The 19643-nt window shown below is 34.5% G+C and overlaps 1 protein-coding gene across 1 annotated transcript in view; it reads right to left on the bottom strand.

The window, feature by feature from the left end:
- VPS13C (vacuolar protein sorting 13 homolog C) overlaps positions 1 to 19643 on the bottom strand; it is a 176367-nt gene that overhangs the window by 4642 nt on the left and 152082 nt on the right. Inside the window, exons 69-79 of the mRNA XM_037151046.2 lie at positions 19494 to 19563; positions 18770 to 18881; positions 18541 to 18654; positions 15571 to 15710; positions 13514 to 13595; positions 12747 to 12860; positions 11497 to 11572; positions 10694 to 10857; positions 9162 to 9207; positions 6547 to 6670; positions 5074 to 5188 (exon numbers count right to left, since the gene is read on the bottom strand). Of these exons, the coding sequence (XP_037006941.2) occupies positions 5074 to 5188; positions 6547 to 6670; positions 9162 to 9207; positions 10694 to 10857; positions 11497 to 11572; positions 12747 to 12860; positions 13514 to 13595; positions 15571 to 15710; positions 18541 to 18654; positions 18770 to 18881; positions 19494 to 19563 (1157 nt within the window). The remainder of the gene's footprint in view (positions 1 to 5073; positions 5189 to 6546; positions 6671 to 9161; positions 9208 to 10693; positions 10858 to 11496; positions 11573 to 12746; positions 12861 to 13513; positions 13596 to 15570; positions 15711 to 18540; positions 18655 to 18769; positions 18882 to 19493; positions 19564 to 19643) is intronic.

Genomic DNA, 19643 nt, shown 5'->3' with positions numbered 1-19643 from the left:
GGAAAAAAAATATAAGACATAAGATTTGGGTAATATATGAGTCCAAATAGCATTACAAATACAGTATATTAGCTAATTATAATAACAATGCTAATTAGGAAAATATTATTGGACGGAAAGCACAATTCTACACATTCGCACATAAAGTTAGATACTCATCATGTGTATATAAATAACTTGTACTGTTTCTTAAAAGACAAATATGTGTTACACGCTGACTAAGTGATCCTCTGCTAAATTAACATTTTTTCCTGTAATAACTTAGAAATTTTAGAATATCTACCAGAAATTATCACACATTTTCATTCACGAGAACATGAACATATGCTAATATAAACAGGAGACCTTAACACTTCAGGGATTCTTAACCTGGGATCCGTGGAAGCTCTTTTGGAGGACTATAAATTACCCAAAATAGAATATAAAATTTAAAAAATGTAGTTCTGCAACTTCTTTCAAAGGATGGTTCATATTTTTCATCAGATTTTTACAAAATGTCTGTGATCATTCTCAAAGGTTAAGAACCATCAATTTACATAAAGACAGATATACAAATAATAAAATTCCAAGGTAACTGATATTTAATGTTTTTATAGCTGTACAGATTAAATATTCATGAGCAGTATATGTATTTTATCAAATTATGTTCCTGATAAAGGCTTAATAATATTAATACAAAGAACTTCTAAGCTTTCAAATAACTTATAATTTATTGTTAAAGACAATTACAAGCATAAAATAATTCAAGTATAAATAGTAGCACATTAAAATACATTTATTTTTTCAACTATCTCAAAACTATTGTGTCTTGAACTACTCAACACATTAAAAACCAACAAAATAGTTACTATTTATAATAAATGCTAATGAAATATTATTATTGATATTATCTATATGATAAAAATTAGATTATATAAAAACACAAAACATAAATATACCTAATAAATAAGACCTTAACACTTTTTTACACCCTAAGATCTTGACATTTTATAATAAAAAATAATAAGTTATATAATACCAATATTATTAAAAGGATAATGAAATCAATAATAATCACAAGCAGAGAAGGCATACTTGCTATTATTTCAATGCTTAAATACACGTCTTTTTTTAAGTCCTTGGTTCCCAGTTATTCTTTGATAATTATGAAAAGCCATGAACAAAGATGAATCCCCAAGGAACTAGAGTCTCATCTTCAGAATGAACTCAGAATAAACTCGGAGATGGGGATTTAACAGTCAGTTGTTTTAAATCATGCCTGTGTGAATTAGCTGAAACCTTTTAACATCTACAACTTACTTTCTTTAATAAAGAGAGAATGAAAACTATATTCAGCACTAACATTTAAACATGTTACAATATTTAGATGTGAGACATATAATACAAAAAATATTACCAACTGTCCATCTTTTATGAATTTTCATTAGTTGTCAATCTATTGCTATCTTTAATCCATTGAAGACTTTTAAAGTATAATTTATCACCGTAATACACTACAGAAACCTTGTTTATAGCACTACTAGCAGCCACCAAACCCCGAGATTCAGATTAAGATATTCAGTCACTGATGGGAGCAGAGTAATTAGTAAAATATTCAGTCTCCTTTCCCAATGTAACTTGAGAAATTTACAATATTTAGCAAATGCATTCAATTTTGAAAGTAAATGCTAAGGAAATAATACAAGATATGAAAAAGCACTGTGTATAATGGTATTTATCACAGCATTATTACTGTTACTAAAGCAACAAACAATTTTAATGTCAAGAACTGGGAATGGTCAAACATACAATACACAGTTACCTCAACAGATGGTAATGCAAGAATTAAGAATGATGCATTTCTACAAACATGAAAAAATATAATTAAAATGCAAAAGCAAAGACATCATTTTAAATGTATCATCATAAGTATGCAAACCAAATATAAACTGGCTATATAAATCACATATAAGCCTATGTATGTATATATGTGTGTCTGTATATATATATATATATATATATATATATATATATATATATATATATATATATAAAAACAAACACACTCATGTAAACAGTAATTATTCTAGGAGAATAGAGGATAAGCAGAAGAATATATCCTATAAAAACACAGTATTTGATTTAATAATTTTCAAAGCTGAGCATTAAAGAATACAGAGCAATACTCAGGAGAAAAAGAAAATGAAGAAAATCAAAAGATTCCCAAATAAATTATTTAGAAGGTAGCCACATAACAATAAGGGTTAGGAGAAAAGCATTTTATACTTTAGTGCTGTTTGATAGTTACACATTGGGTTATGCATGGTCTTTTAGGGACACCCTTAATTTCCTTTGTATATCGTATATCCAGCACAGTCTAGACAACCAATACATGTTTCATACATAACTGATTACAGCAAGAGGGGAAGGGACAAAACAGCCTAAATTTCTTGATTCTCCGTGCCTGCCCCTGCCACTCATTGAGAAAAACTACTAGTCCTCTCATTAATGTACAATCATTCTATTTCTTCCAGTAACTATGATAACATATTAAAGTTTAAAAGGTTGTCTGATATCTAGAAAACTAATAAATCAGACAAGATAACTGTATTTAGTTAAAATAATAAAAAACTTCTTGAAGCTTGTGTTTATTGACAAGCAGTTGTAAATAGGATTATCACAAGCTCTTGTTTATAACATAGAGCTAAATAAGAAATAAATAATAAAAAATTTTTAACAAGCTATAAATTTCCCAAATTGCAAGTCTCAGTAAAACTGCAACATATCCAAGGAAATTAAGAACCCTTAATTTTACTTTAGAAGGAAGGGTAATTATTAGTGCTGATTTAAGACAGCATCTTGAATTAGTTACTGTGTCTGATTCTTATAGAAACTGTGTATGCAGAAACATTTTTACCAATCCTCAATTATCTAGGTATAGGAAAGGTTTGTCTTCTATGGTTTTAAGCTGGTCTTTAGATGTCATTCTTTTTTCTTTAAAGTGCTTGCTCTAATATGAAGCATTTAATTTTTTTATAACTATGGTTTAAAATATACATGTATATATAGCTGTATGCTAACAGTTCCATTTTCTTCAAATGCACCACACATTAAATCCAAGTTTATACCTTGGTTTCAATTTTGGGGAGAAGAATGAAAGTTGCTTGATAAGATGCTGCTAAATCAAATTAAAAGTTTCCATCATTTAAAAAAAAGAAATCAAATCATAACTTATTCTAAAAAGCAACTACGGGGGCATTAATTTCAAAATGATCATTTATATTAGTTTGTTCACATTAAGTTAATCTTCTCTAAGAACTCAGAAGCAAAAAGGGTTAGTTTTTCAAAATAAAGATATCTGTAAATTCAGAGCAACATAAGCAGTTTGCCTAATTTACATGTTCAAATTTTTTTACAGTACTTAAAACTAATGTGACTTTGAAATCAGCATAACCAACAAGGAGATTCAATTCTTTTAAAGTATAAATGCTAAAGGCTGAGAATGTATGTAACAATTATTAAATGACTGCCATTTATCCAGATAGAGTACTAAGAGTACCAGGAAAAGAAAGGGAGATTAAGGGAACACATTCTCAAAATTCATGTGTCATCTCTTAGTTGAGGTCTAGCGACAGACCCAGCGCAAAGACACTTCAGTTACGAAAGCATATTCCCCACGATGGGTGCACAATGCAGTGTGCAGACAATGTAAAACCATACACCTGAAACATGTATGGTTTTATGAATGGATGTCACCCCAATAAATTCAATAAAAATAAAAATAACAAAACACATGTCCCAGTTAATATTCTTATAAGCTGGGTAAATTTAGGGTGACTTGTGAAGCAAAGTTATGTAATTCCACCATCAAGATTTACAAACATAAGAACACATAACAGACTGGATGTAATTTTCTTTTCCTTTTTTTTTACTTTATCTGAAATGCACATGAATACCATAAGAAAGAAAAAATTTTCAAAATGACAGTTAAACTGTATACTTCTGAGTTCAATAAAGTCTTTCACCAACTAAATGGAGAAGAGAGTCGATGTCCTGAATCATTTAATCTTCTACATCGATCTCTTACTCCCGTGAAGTGTTATCACAAACACCACCATTTTTATTTGTGGTCAAGCCACTACAATAAAAAGTTCAGATAGAGATGAGCGTTGCAAAGAAAACTTCATTAAAGTGGACCCTCAATCTAAATAAATCAAAGACAGTCAATTAATACCACAAGTTTGTTTTGATTTTTAAGGATGAAATCAAGTAGTAGTATAGGAGACATTTACTCCTGTATTTCCAGTTCTTGCTGTGTAGGCAGAAAAAGAAAGAAAATCAAGTTAGAAGCATGCAGAAAAATAAAATGTAATCACATATAATCAAAACCATAGGCTAATTACAATGAAGAGTCATTCTATTTTAAAGTCAAAGTAAGAAACATTAATAAATTTGTTTGGGGGAAAAGATCATGGGAGTATATTTATAGAGATATATATTATTTAAATACAGTAAAGTTAAAACTAAAATAAAAGCCAAAAAAGACTTTAACTTTTGTAAGGTTTGAAAATATTATAACTGTTCATAATCTTTTTCTTTCCTCCAGCTTCTGTTTACTTGAATACATTTAGATTTACAGAGTAGTCCAAAAAAATTAATTTGGTTGAGAGAAAAGGAAGCAGTGGAATTCCAATAATCAGCTACAAAGCAGGAAACCAAAGTTAACGATGTTAACTAAACAAACTACACAAATAGTAATAAAGCCTATGACTTCTTTAAATGTTATCCTTTCTGTACAAAAAAAACCTTTGTTCCTGTACAAAAAAAATTACCAGTTATTCCCATTTAGCAGATTATACTAAAATAAAACAAACAAATAATCAAATTCTACTCTACAAACCATGTTCCCTGTGTAATCCCTAAAGTTGTTCATGAATCAGGAACTTTAATAACCACCCATGAAATTCTGACTCTAGAAATCTTTAAAATCAAATTTCACTCATGACCATGAAGAACAGAATCTATACCTCAAACAAATCACAGCCCTCTTTAAAATCAAATTTCACTCATGATCATGAAGAACAGAATCTATACCTCAAACAAATCACAGCCCTCGGATCCCTGTCGGTCATAGGGGCGAATGATGCCGTCTTCCTGGATCAGGCGAGGGGGGCGGAGCCTAGATACCTCCTCAGCTGACTCTGCTACCCTGTATAAAGCACCAGAATAAGTGTAAGAAAATACATGAGAATCTTTCAAAATAATACAAATATATATGTTGATTAAACACTGTACTATGTAACAGAGATACCTTTATTTTATTTGACATTTCTTTTTTTTTTTGAAAAGTTGGAGGAGCTTGGAGTAAGACAGACTTGGTTTTAATCTTTTTGCATTATTTTGGACAGGTTATTTAAAACTACTATTTTTTTAAATCAAGTATTGATATAACATGGAACATAGTACAGTGCTTAAGAACCTAATCAACAAAACAAACAAGCAAGCAAAATTGAAATTAAGAACAAACTGACAGTAACCAGAGGAGAGGTGGGAGGAGATAATAGGGGGAAAAAGAGGAGGAGTTTTCAGGAACATGTGTAAAGGACACATGGACAAAACTGAGGGGGGTAGGATCAAGGGTAGGAAGTGGGGATGGCTGGCGGGGGGGGGAGTAGGGGGGAAAATGGAGACAACTGTACTTGAACAACAATAAAAATGTGAAAAATAAATAAAACAGAAAAAGAAAGGCAGAGACTAGGTTGTTCCCTCTGTGTCCTCAGTATCTAGCACAGTGCCTAGCATGCAACAGGTATCAGTAAACACTCGCCAAAGAAAAGAGAGGCTGAGTCACAAAAAAGGTCCCCTCTTACTCCTTTCTGGAGGCACTGTACCTTGTGAACCATCACAGAGCAGGCAAAATATTTACCCACTTATGTATCCCTAGCAGTAATTAGCACATATGAGGGGCCCCCACAAAAAAACAGGAATTATCTTCTGGAGGGCAGGCCCTTTGTAGCACAGGTTTCCCCTGCCTGGTGAGTGTTCTAGGAGCCCATCGGTATCAGTGCACCAGCTGGCATCATTGTCAGAGGCTGCATTTGGCTTCAGCGAATTAATTTTGAAGACTCAGCGTGTCTGTCCATTTCATGATGGGTGATTTATGAGCGCACCTGCCCAGACCATGCTGAGTGATCAGCAGTTTTTTACCAAAAATGGCATGACTCCCATGCCCCTCCTTCCCTATTCACCCTTTCCCATCCTGAGAGACTTTTCTTTTGTTTCCCCAGATGAACAAAGCCCTCAAAGGGAAACATTTTGCTGATGTGGAAGAAGTGAAACACAAAATGGCAGAAGCACTAAAAGGCATCAAAATCAGTGAATTCAAAAACTGTTCTGAGCAGTAGAAAAATGTCTCAATAGGTGTACTGCATCAAATGGAGAGTACGCTGAAGGTGACTGAAATTTAAACATGTAAGAATAAATACACAATTGTTTACAAATAAATTCCGGGTGCTTTAGGTCCCCCCTCGTAGACACAAAGCTTGCACATATAACATACTTAGCTACCTCTGAATTCCTTGGAAGGTACTGCTGGCCATATCTATGATTCCTCCAGTAGGACCAGCCACGGCACCCACAAGCCCTTTTCCAATTCCTTTAAAGAATCCAGCAGCTCCTTCCTTTTTGGCACCTTCATAAAACCAAACAATGAATGTCTAAAGATATTTTAAAATAATCAAGTTTGAACACAACAGAACCCTGAGCAAAATCCCAAACTGTTTTACATAGGAAGCATCTACATTCTGCATCTAAAGCATCTAAAGCTTCCTGCATAGGAAGCATCTAAATTCAACTTTCTAAAGTTGAATTTAACGATAATATGATGAACAGTGGTCCTCAAAGTGTGTTAAAAATGCAAATTATTAGGTCCATCCCGGACCTGCTGAATTGGAGAATCGGGGAGTAGAGTCCGGCAACCCGGGCTTTAATAAACTCTCCAGGTAATCCTCAGGTGTGCTCGAGGCTGAGTCAGTACTTGTAACTAGAAGTTCACAGAGCTGACCAGAAAATATCTTTTTTTTAAAAAGATTATAATGGAGGGAAAGGGAGAAGGGTTTTCAGGTACATCTGTAAAGGACACATGGACAAAACCAAAGTGGGGTGGGATCAGGGGTGGGAGGTAGGATGGCTGGGGTTCAGGGTAGTGGTGGGGGGAAATGGAGACAACTGTGCTTAGGAAACAATTTAACAAATTTAAAAAAACAGTTTATTTATTTTTAGAGAGAGGAAAAGGAATGAGAAAGAGAGGGAGAGAAAATCAATGTGTGGTTGCCTCTCATGTGTGCCCCCCACTGGGGACCTGGCCTGCAACCCAGGCCCATGCTCTGACTGGGAACTGAACTGGCAACCTTTGGTTCACAGGCTGGCACTCAATCCACTGAGCCACAACAGGTGGGGCAATATTTTTTTTTAAGGCTAACCATCAGGAAATTTTTTAAGCAGCATACTTTTAAATAAATAAATAAACAGATAGATAAATATGTGTATGTGTATGTATGTATGTATGTATATATGAATGTTATTGAAATACAATTTACATACCATATAATCTACTCATTAAAGTATACAGTTATGGTTTTTAGTATATTCAGAGTTGTGTAACCATCACCACCACTGATTTTAGAAAATTCATATCCTCTCACAAAGAAACCCTATATCCATTAGCAATCATTCCCCATTTCCTCAGCCCTTCCCCACCCAATCCTATGCAATTTACCTCCTACCTCCTACCAGTCAGGCATAGGCAGTCACTAATCTACTTTCTATCTCTATTGATTTGCCCAGTGTGGACATTTCCTGCAAATGGAATCATACAATATGTAGTATGTTTAATTAGCTTTTTCCACTTACCATCATGTCTTCAAGGTTCATCCATCTTATACTTGTATCAGTACAGACAGTCCCAACTTACAATGGTTCAAATTATGATTTTTGACTTTGCAGTGGTACAAAAGCAGTACCCATTCAGTAGAAACTGTACTTCAAATGTTAAAACTGGACCTTTTCCTGGGCTAGCAATATGCAGTACAATACTGTCTCATGCTGCTGGACAGCATCAGTAAGCCGCAGCTCCCAGGGGGCCATGTGACCACATGGGTAAACAACCAACATTTTACAGTGTATTGGTACTGGTAAATGCATTTCCACCTATGATATTTTAAGTTTAAAATGGGTTTATCAGGACATAACCCCATCATAAGTTGAGGAGCATCTGTACTTGGTTTTTTGTTGTTTTTTTTGTACTTGATTTGTTTTTATAGCTGGACAATGTCTCACTGTATAAATGTACCACATTTTGTTTATCCATGTACTCAGTGATGAATGTGTGGCTGCTACTACCTTCTGGTTATTATGAATATGTTTCTGTGAGTATTTAGGTACAAGTTTTTAGTGAACACGTTTTTAATCCTCCAGGATATGTAGCTACGAGTGGAACTGATGGGTGCATATGTATAAACTCTACTTATTTCCAGCTGTCCCAGTATTATTTGTTGAAAAGGCTATTATTTCCTTATGGAATTATCTTGGCAACTTTCTCAAAGATAAATTAACCATATATGTAAGGTTTTATTTCTGGAATCTCAGTTCTACTCCACTGACCTATCAATATGTCTGTCCATATGCTAGTATCACACTGTCTTAGTTACTGTAACTTTAGAGTAAGTTTTTAAATTGGATAGTGCAAGTCCTCAACTTTGTTCTGTTTTTTCAAGACTTTTTTTTGGCTATTTGGGGTCCTTTGAGGTCCTGTATAAATCAGCTTGTTAACTTCTGCAGAGAAGTCCATTGGGATTTTTATAGATACTGCACTGAAGTAAAGTGCTTTTTAAAATATGATGAAAATAAGTCAGTAACTATTGAAGGCCCAAAAGAATCTAGCTTATGGTCCTGCTTAAAAGAGCATTCAAAGTCTAAATTACAGTGCACTACTTAACCCCTCCACTTTCTGAGGCAAGTACGTTACAGTCATTAAACAACAATTTAGGACTATGAACACAAAATTAGTCAGAAGTTCTTCCAGTCAAATACCTACTAGCAATAAAATCTACAATGTTTACCATGAATGAACACTTCATGTACAACCTGAAAAGTTGTACAACAAGGAAAGATTCTCAACCTACCTTCTACAGGTTTTGTTATTATCCCAGTCACTCCACCAACAACTCCCTGAAAGAGAAATCAATCGTGAAGTCAAACCTGAATGGAAGGTGCTCGATTTTAAATCCACCACTAGAGGTCTCTACAGACATACTAGAGAAGACTAAGAAATGAGTACTTGTTTGATAATGTGGACAACATGTACACAGAGGTGAACATCATGATTTTTAAAATGACCACAGCAAATGTTAAGTGAAAGCACCTTGTAGAAGTGAAATTTTACAACAGAAAGAACAGTAAAGCAGGTGCATTCTTTTTGTTATTTCATACAGTATTTTTGTTTCATTTTTAATTTCATTCTTCAATTATAGTTTGTATCACTTAATTATTTTTTTTAGAATTTATTTATTTATTTTAGAGAGCTGGGGAAGGGAGGGAGAAAGAGAGGGAGTGAAACATCGATGTGTGGTTGCCTGTAGCACACCCCACACTGGCCCACAACCCAGGCACGTGCCCTGACTGGGAATCAAACCAGTGATGCTTTGGTTCGCAGGCCTGCACTCAATCCACTGAGCTACACCAGCCAGGGCCATATTCACTTAATTATTTATTTTGTATTAGTTCCAGGTGTCAAATCTTGGTTTCTATGTCAGAAAAATGAGTGAGTTGAGCCAAACACTCCTTAATATCTACTTATACTTTTAAAGAGATTACTTTCTATCTTAGTGAAAATGTGGAAAACTGACAAGGAAGGGACCTCCGAAAGGTAAATAATCTAACAAAGCTCTTCTGAGGAGACAATATACAAATTACAAATCACTGACACAAACAGAGCAGTTACAGCTTTCTGAAATTTCTAAAATTAGAATAGTAACATGTTTATACATTCTTAATAACTGTCAAGTAATGGTAGTAATTAAAACTACCTGCATATTGTGCAAACACACAGAAGAGAAATGAAGGATACAGACCCTACTGAAGAGATCAGACACGCCTGCAATGAGGTGAAGGGTGATCAAAGAGTACTTACAGCCTTACTTTTAATGATTTCATTACTTATTAAAAGTTATCAGTTCTTATAGTTACTTAAAAGGAGAATATTCATATATTACCTACAATTAAACCATATTCATATATTGCATGTATAATTTTTAATGTACTTAAAAGTAGTAAATGGTGGTTCCTGGTTTATAACCCAACTTTTATACCTCCCTTATAGAAGGATCCATTGATGATACCCTAAAGAGCTCCTCCTCCCCTCACTTACCAACATTTACCGTATTTCTCCGCTTTATTTCTTCTCCTTCCACACTAGTGCTAACTTGTCGTCATAATGGAGTTTTCACTCCAACCCAGTGTCAAACTAAGTCTGCAGTTTAGGGGACAGATCTAATGATGTCAATGGGGAACAAGAGCAAAAAGGAAACAGAAAAGTCCGCACTGTATCCCTACTGCTACTCTAACAGACCTGACTCACAAGCAATACTGTGAAAGCATACGCTGTATAAGGTATATAAAGGTTGAGGGCTTCTTGAAGATCCAGGAGCGGACTTACGCGCAGGAAGCCCTTTCCTCCTCTGGCCAAACTGTCTCCAAAATCTTTAGGTTGTCGCCCCATTTCTTCTCTCCTTTTTTGCTGATATTCCTTGTCCAGTGTAATTGCTGCCAAACCTTTTCCAACAGAACCGGTGATTCGAGACACAACTCCTGCTGCACCGCCTATCAAAAGGCCCAGAAAAGTCAGTCCCATTGCTGCTTTCAAGAGCATTCCCACCACGCACAGCACAGGACTGCTTTAAACTAGCAGCTACTTAAAAGTCTCTCATACACATAAACGCAAAAATTTACTTTTCTCATTTCCAATTTACCATGAAGATAAATAAAATTATTTAAAGTATCAATACATGGACTGAACAATACAAAGACATACTTAAAAAAACCAGCAAGTCAATGTTAAATCATTTTCCATTTAAGAATAAGAGAACAAACATAACTTTTAAAAGGTATTACTAGTAAAGTGATCTCTATAAAATATAATGTTTTCATAAACAATGCATTCCTTTTTTAAAACATTTTATTTATTTATTTATTTATTTATTTATTTATTTATTTATTTATTTATGGAGATAGGGGAAGGGGAGGAGAAAGAGTAGGAGAGAAACATCAATGTGTGGTTGCCTCTCATGTGTTCCCTGCTGGGAACTGGCCTGCAACCCAGGATGTGCCCTGACTGGGAATCAAACCGGTGACCCTTTGCTGCACAGGCCCATGCTCCATCCACTGAGCTACACCAACCAGGGCTGCATTTTTAATAATTATAATAAAATACACATATACATATATATACATGATACATACCTACTGTATGTCCAAAGAGACTTCTTACCCCAATCACTAACCCCTCAGCAAATTCTTCAGGGCCTTGCACAGCACCCTAGCAAAAAAAAAAATTGCTACTTAAAATCTAAATAAGTTTAAGACTTTTAATTTAGTATTTCAGAGTTTGCATGAAGATACAGAACCCATAAAGAGCCATTATGTTGTGACGACACAATTTTTGCCCTCAATCCCAAATACTGATGGAACACCTACCATTTTTAAGACACTTCCAACCCACGTGATCTCAACATACCCTTTAAGATGACAAAAACTGGATAGGAATAAATTACTGGCCTCAGTCATAACCTGAAGTTGGCCTCTCAGCACCAAGTTCCACCAGAATGCTAAAGCAAGCCGCACTGGTAACAAGACTACCAGCCCACATAGGTTGGCTCCTTTCTCCCATTTATACTGCCTCTGCTTTGTCCCTCTAACACCCTCACTGCTTTGGGCTCCACCATAAATGGTGGAAAACAGGTTAGAGTAAAGTCTGAACATGAAACAAAGTCCACTTTTCAGGCCCCATTAGTTCCTTCCACAGTGGTGAAACAACCCTGAAATGGTTTTAATCTATGTAGCACCCTTCCTTACAAGTACAATTAAATCCTGGAAAATGTGGACATGTTTTATTGCTCAGACACTAGAAGTGTTTAATTCTAAAACAACCTTTTAATATCTCAAGTTATTTTAAATAAAACACATAATTGATATAGTTTAAAACATCTTATTAAACTGTTTGGGGTGACACTGATTAATAAGGTTATATGGACAACACCAAAGGTGAGTAGGATGGAGGGTGGGAGGTGAGGATGGCTGGGGTGGAGGTGTATGGGGTGGGGGGAATGGAGACAATCATATACTTGAACAACAATAAAAAAGATTAATTTAAAAAAGATATATAGGTTTCAAGTGTACAATTCCATAGTACATCATCTGTATAATTACATTATTGCATGTTCACCACCCAAAGGTCAATCTCCTCTGTCACCAGATATTTAATCCCCTTTACCCTCTTCTAACACCCCCGACCCTCCTTTCCCTCTGGTAACCGCCTTACTATATCTATGAGTTTTTGGTTTTTTGTTTGTCTAGTTCATTTGTTGCTTTCTGTTTTATTATCTGAATATTATTTTTCCAGATACAGTTTAAATACAAGTTATCTGTAATTAGAAGAAGAGAACATCCATTTTTCTGTAACTATACTTAATATAAATAAAAGGCCCCGATACCTGGAAGGGTTCGTAGAACAAAGCTTCGACTCCTTCCGATAGACCTCTAAGTAATCCAAACGGGTTTCCAAGTACATCCAAGCCCAACACGAGAACATACATCTGTTTCAAGAACTAAGAAAAAGGAATTTAGGTCCTTTACAACTGTTGGAAGAAACATTATGATACAATAGAAAAAAGGGGGAGTACTGATTAAATTAGGTTGTTAAAGGAATGTTATGCAGAATAACCACCACTATATTCATTAACTGACCTTTCCAAATATGCCGGGCATTATGCTAGTACTTTACATGGGGCTTTCAAATCAGACAGAACTAGACCTGAGGCACAGCCTCAGGTGCCCTTGTGCCCTGAAAACAACCTCTATGTCTCTGTGCGTACAAGCTGAACCAAAAGTAACTGAGGCACACAGAGCAAGCTGGCTTAGAATTCCTCCAGCAATTCTACTAGACTATGCTTAGAAACCGCAGTCATTGAAGAAATAAAGGGTAATGACTCCTAAATCACTATTCTTTCCCAAAGGGGGTAAATATATTGTATAACTGCAGAGGTAAAAAGGCACTAGAAGAAACTTTTGAAAGTTATGTATAAGAGGAAAGAATTTAAAGAAAAAGAAATTAACCATTCAAAAAAACCACTAAGTAATGAGATTGCAAGTTGAGGTAAATTAGGTAAACATTACTACACACTGTAGAATCATATACAAATGTTTTGTTCCAATACTTTATGAAGCATATTCCTTATGAACTATTATGATAGGAAATTACCTGTTCACTGTAATGTCTAATAACACTCCACATGAGCTGATCTCTCTTGTAAAACTGATATCGAATTTCATAATAAGCAAGTCTAGGAAAAGAAAGAAAAATTCGAAAGCATTAGGGTTATATTCTGAAAAAAGAAAACAAATTTCAATGATAAATAAACCATTGCTGATTCTTTCACAATTAGATCTGTACATCTGTCACATATAATTTATTTTTGAGATCTTAATATTATGGTAATAAAATTATTATTTAAATAGTACACTCTCACAAAAGCCTTTCACAAATACATAAAGAGTAAAAGGTTTAAAAAAATCAACCATAATCCTACCACATCGTAGATTTTTAATTTTTTTCTTCTTTTGAGACTGTCACTTTGAATTCTTTTCCTTCCCATGAAATTTAAAATCATTTAAATTTTATATGCATTTTTACATGAAACATTGTGGATAAATACTTCTGTTATTAAAAATTCTACATAACCATTTTGTGGAAAGTTATCATAACAATTCTTAAACTGTGAAACATTTCCAAATTTTGACATAATAATTAATGTTGCCATGTATATTTTGAATATAACACTTTGGTTAATTTTAAAGCTTTTTTAAACCAAATTTCCCCCAAAAGAGTTACTGAGTAAAAGACTAAAAACATTTAAGACTCTGGATATATATCACTTTCAACTCATACAAAGAGTTTAAGTACGAACTTCTCAGACTCACTCCATCTAGTTCTAGTATTGCTCATACTTTTAAATTTTTAAAAACATTTTTATTTATTTTTAGAGAGAGGGGAAGGGAGGGAGAAGAGGGAGAGAAACGCCCATGTGCAAGAGCAACATCAACCTGCTGCCTCGTGCATGTTCCCAGCCAGGGGCCTGGCCCACAACCCAGGCACGTGCCCTGACCCGGGGTCAAGTCTACAACCTTTCAGTCTGCAGGTCGACACCCAACCCACTGAGCCACACCAGTCAGTGCTTTTAAATCTTTGATGATTTGCTTTAATTTTCATAGGTTCTTTAATAAACAATAAAATGCAGTATTTCAAATCTCTGTCAGCCACTGTATCTTCCCTGTTGTTAGTTCTGTTTTACTGTTCCTCTGGCAATAATGTGAAATCTTCAGCTTTTTCTCATCAATGTTAACAGTCTTAATCCTTTTGTCATTTTATTTTCCCAGTTCTTTTTTTATTGTTTTTGTTGATTTTCTTAATGTTTCCATTGCTTAAACCTCCTTTATTCAGAGATTTGATAGCAATCAACTTCTATTTTTTCTTACTCTTTTCAATTTGCATTTTATATTTAACTCTTTGAGTTCTATGAAATTTGGTAGTGAACAAGTGAGTTGAAAATGATATAAATTATGTTTTTTCTCCACGTAACTGCTTGTTCCGATATCATCAATGAATAAAGTCATTGACTACACATATCTCTAGCACTTATTAATTATTATAGTATTAGATTTACAAGGAGCTATTACCTACTTTGCCTTACGATTATACTGAATTCTCACTCTGTAGCTACATATTTCTAAATATAATTGTTTTAAAACATGGTCAATATATAATACACTACTAAAATAATTCAATTTTTATTCCAGCCTTGGCTGGTGTGGCACAGTGGGTTAAGTGCCAATTACAAACCTAAAGGTCACCAGTTCGATTCCTGGTCAGGACGCATCTGGGCTGCTGGCCAGGTCGCTGGTTGGGATCATACTGAGAGGCAACCAATCAACGTTTCACCTCCATGCACAAGGATATTTCTCTCCCTCTTGCTCCCTCTATCCCCCTCTCTCTAAAAAGTACATAAAACCTTAAATTTTTTCTTATTCTACATTAATGTATTAGCAAGACATTAATACCTTAAGAAAACATAAGATTCTTTATCTTCATGAGTAAAATTAGCATACCAAAAGAGAATAATTAGGGACCAAATTCTTCAAGAAGAAATAGTAAGAACTATCATTTTTCTAAGCAAACATTCTAGCAAAAATGGAGAAAATTAATATCCAGAAACATAACCTCAGTACAAGCCCCCCAATGCACTTTTAACACAATCTTACTTGAATATAAGATCATCCACGTCGGTTAGAGTAGCACCTATGCTTTTCAACAGCAGATTGATGGAATGAACTGCAATCATTTCTTGTTTTTCTTTGTCTGACTCTTCACCTCCAGAACCCAAAGACAGACTCAAATGCAACTAAAAGAAAAATAATGTTCAATAAATAAAAGCTAAAGACAAATTTACATATGTAGAAACCAGATATTTTATTTATTTATTCTTTTAAAAAAATTAATTCAATTTACTGGGGTGACACTGGTTAATAAAATTACATATGTTTCAGGTGTACAATTCTATAATACATAAGAAATCTTTTTTAAATTATATTTTACATGTTTATGCTATTTCAGTTGTCCCATTTTCCTCCTTTTTTATCTTTTAGATACAGACAAATTAGAGTCCTAAAGAAAGCTATTTGTTACTCTGCACATAATTATCATAGGATACCTAATTCTTAGCTGGTGCTCATATTTTTTTAATAAAATAACAAATTAGTCTATTGAAATTTAGAGCTATAATTTCATTCAGTGTATAAATACTATTGTGTTTATATGGAGGGGCCCAAAACACTTTACAAAGATAGTATAATCACTTTAAGAACAAAAACATGTCAAAAGGCACACAAGCAGATTACCAGTAAAGATAATGAATAATCATTTATTTTCATCCAATTAAGGTAAATAACTTATGATAATAATTAGAACAATTGTTATAATTACAAGTAACAATAACAAGGAGCTACTACCCTTTTGCAACAACATGGATGGAACTGGAAAGCATTATGCTGAGTGAAATAAGCCAGGGGTTGAAAGACAAATACCATATGATCTCACCTTTAACAGGAAGCTAAACAACAAAACAAACAAGCAAGCAGAATAAAAACAAAGACACTGAAATAGAGAACAGGGGGACAGCGACCAGAGGGGAGAGGGAAGGGAATTTAAGGGGGAAAAAGGGGAGGGATTTGGAGGAACAAGTATGAAGGACACAGGGATGAGGACTGGGGGGGGAGGAAATGGGAGGGAGGTGGGGAGCATGGGGCGGGGGGGGGGGGCTGGGATGGGAGAAATAGACAGAAAACTGTACTTGAAAAATAACTAAATAAAATTAAAAAAATAAATAACAACAAAAAAACAAGTAAGTGACAATTATGGCAACAATTATCAAGTCGCTAAATACAATTTTAAAGGAGCAGTAATTATGTTTTCAGCTTCCACAGACCCCCTCCACTTCAGCACTTACATATGAGACCTTCACATTCCCATTTACCTTACTCTACTTTGTGCTATATCATTAGCACAGCAGTGCCAGAAAGCACAGGTCAAATTACCCGCTGTGTAAATACAGCAGATGACTCTTTCTCACTCTGCCACTCCCTAGGCATTTAAACATTTAAAAAAAACTCTCACCTATGAATATGTTTATTGATTTGAGAGACAGACAGGGAGAGAGACATCCACTGGTTGCTTCCCATAGGTGCCTTGCAACCTGGGCATGTACCCTGACCGGGAATCAAACCCACAACGTTCTGATATATAGGACAGTGCTCCAACCAACTGTGCCACCCGGCCAGAGCTCCCCTGGCATTTTACCTAAACAATATAGAACTCAACAGAGCAAACTTGGGGTAAGGCCACGAAAGCCTGGTTGTTAGGTTTTTTTCTTTGATGTGGACTTCTGTCCAACTGCAGGTTGGAGTGTGCTGGGATCCAGGAAAGGTGAGCTTAGGTGGACAGAGATCCAGCCTTTCTCTGGGGCAAAGTCACAATGAAATAAAAAAAAAAAAAAACTATGTACACTCACAGACATAAACTAAGGCGGGGGGGGGGGTAATTCTGCAGGGTTGGGGGGATACAGGGCGAGGGGGGATAAAGGAGAAAAATTGGGGAAACTATAATAGCATAATCAATAAAAAATACTTAAAAATAAAAAAAAGAAAATAACTATGGTGAATGATCTTTATTCAACTTAATGGCACAATTCCCACAATGCCTTAAAACACAATTTATCAATATTTAATACTCCCTTACACTATAAACTCAGTGAAGTCACTTTATACCTCTCACAGCAACTTTGACAGTAGACTTTAAATAAATACTTGTTGAAGGTGTTGTTCAATCTCAAAAATAAGTTATTTTCACTTAATTTAAGAGAAATTGTGTATAAACTACCACATAAAACAATATCAATTTTAAACCTAACACTGTAAATGTCTGATACCACCAAACTAATGTGCCAATTTAAAATAATCCACTTTATATATGCCTCACTTAGCTAAATGGATTGGTGAATGCAATTAAAAAATAGTGTGCTGTGAACAATTTTTAAGAATGTAATGGATCATCAATATTTTAAAGAGTTACTTAATTGTAAATCTGGCCCATTACACAAGTTTAGATCATTATGGTTGATAGCATTTGTGAGTTTCCTGAGCAGTCACCTTTCTCTATAAAATCTAAAAAGAACAACAAAAGAAGAAAAGGAAATGGGTTCATAAAGTACAAAATCAGGCAAGTGAAAGGTATCCAATTTTCTACTCCCTTAATTACAATCAAATGTGGGAAGGGTGAAAAACACCACATCAACAGTATAACACCTACTTCAGCATTTTTACATTCTGGTGAGGGCACCCACGATAGCTTTCTGTTTAGACAGTACTGCAGTTACAAAGCGCAACCAAACGTTAAATGTTGTTGAGCACTTCTCTGCTTCATTAAGAAGTGCTTTTGTCAGCTTCTTCCTTGAATAAAGGGGTTATTAATTCAAGACTAGAGAATGAGCTCTAGTGGTTTCTCTGTGAGAATTATGGTTGTACACATGTTGCAGAGAACTGTCTTAATTATTTCAATTTATCACGCAAAATTCTCACTGAATATGTGATGCAACAAATTAAAACCCATGATTGTACACAGACCCTTTAAAAGTTCTACAATTCTGTCCAATTTTCAAAATGATAATTACAACAAACCTTAACGGGAGAAATATGGAAATGTTCAAAGAAACTAAGAATTGACATATCAGTCATTGAGGTCTCCATCAGTTCTGTGTTTAGAGCATCAATATCTTGCTGGATTAACTTTGTCTGAAAAAAATTAAACCAAGAATTTCAATTTTAATTTTTTTCTCTACTACAGTTATTTCAAAGAATGACTAACTTTTCAAATTTTATAATTTTCCCAAAAAGGAAAAATTGTTACCCGCTTTCTTTCGGCTTCAGGGTCAGTTGTTGGGGTAAAGAGTGCAATGATAGCTCCCAGGAAGTCCTGATCAACTTTTAGAGCCATTTCCTGAATGAGGACCATAAAATACCTACGGGGAAAAAACTTTGAAATAAAAAAGTATTTCTATACAACCTAGTAATTTTCAATGTTTAATTTTCAATGTCCAAAACTTTGATTTTGGCCAAAAGCTCCAGTAAGATCTTATTCCTTCATCTTTTAAAAAATGTTATGTTAACAAGATCAAAGTACACTTAGAGATTTTTGCACTGAAGTAAAGATTTCGCTAAAGGTAATACTTAGTATTTGAATCCCAAACCCCACATTTCTGATGTTACAGACAAATACGAGTAGACGATGCAGCATGTACTGTCCAATATTTATAGTCCACAGCATCTGCTTTGAAGAACACACCTTGCAAACATATATATCATTTCTTTTTCACTGACTACATGCATACTGGTTGGAGTTACAAAATGAAGAAGGTGGTTGAAGGAATTTTGTACTTTAAAATATATGGAGGCTATTATAAAAATAACTTTCAAAATATTTCAAAATAGAAAATTACTTGACTAAAAGTGGATTATTAGTATGCTCAGGTGGAAAATAATTTTTATGTAGAAGTCATTAAAGAGTAAAATTTATTCTCAAAGTAGATTCTCATTTTAAATTCCTTTAGATAAATAGGGGAGTATTTACTTACTTGAACTGTAAGACTTTACTGTACTCATTAAATCTTGTGATGATACTCACATCAATGAAAGGTTTAGGTTCTGAGAGGAAGATGGAAAACAAGAAGAAGGCAATCAGGCTTCCTGCCAGGTAAAAGTAGTATTTACTTAACTTTTATAAA

The sequence above is a fragment of the Artibeus jamaicensis genome, unplaced genomic scaffold (genome assembly GCF_021234435.1).
Source record: "Artibeus jamaicensis isolate MK-2021 breed Jamaican fruit bat unplaced genomic scaffold, CSHL_Jam_final contig_548, whole genome shotgun sequence".
NCBI classification, from domain to species: domain Eukaryota; kingdom Metazoa; phylum Chordata; class Mammalia; order Chiroptera; family Phyllostomidae; genus Artibeus; species Artibeus jamaicensis.
This window is presented reverse-complemented; position numbering and strand designations above follow the sequence as displayed.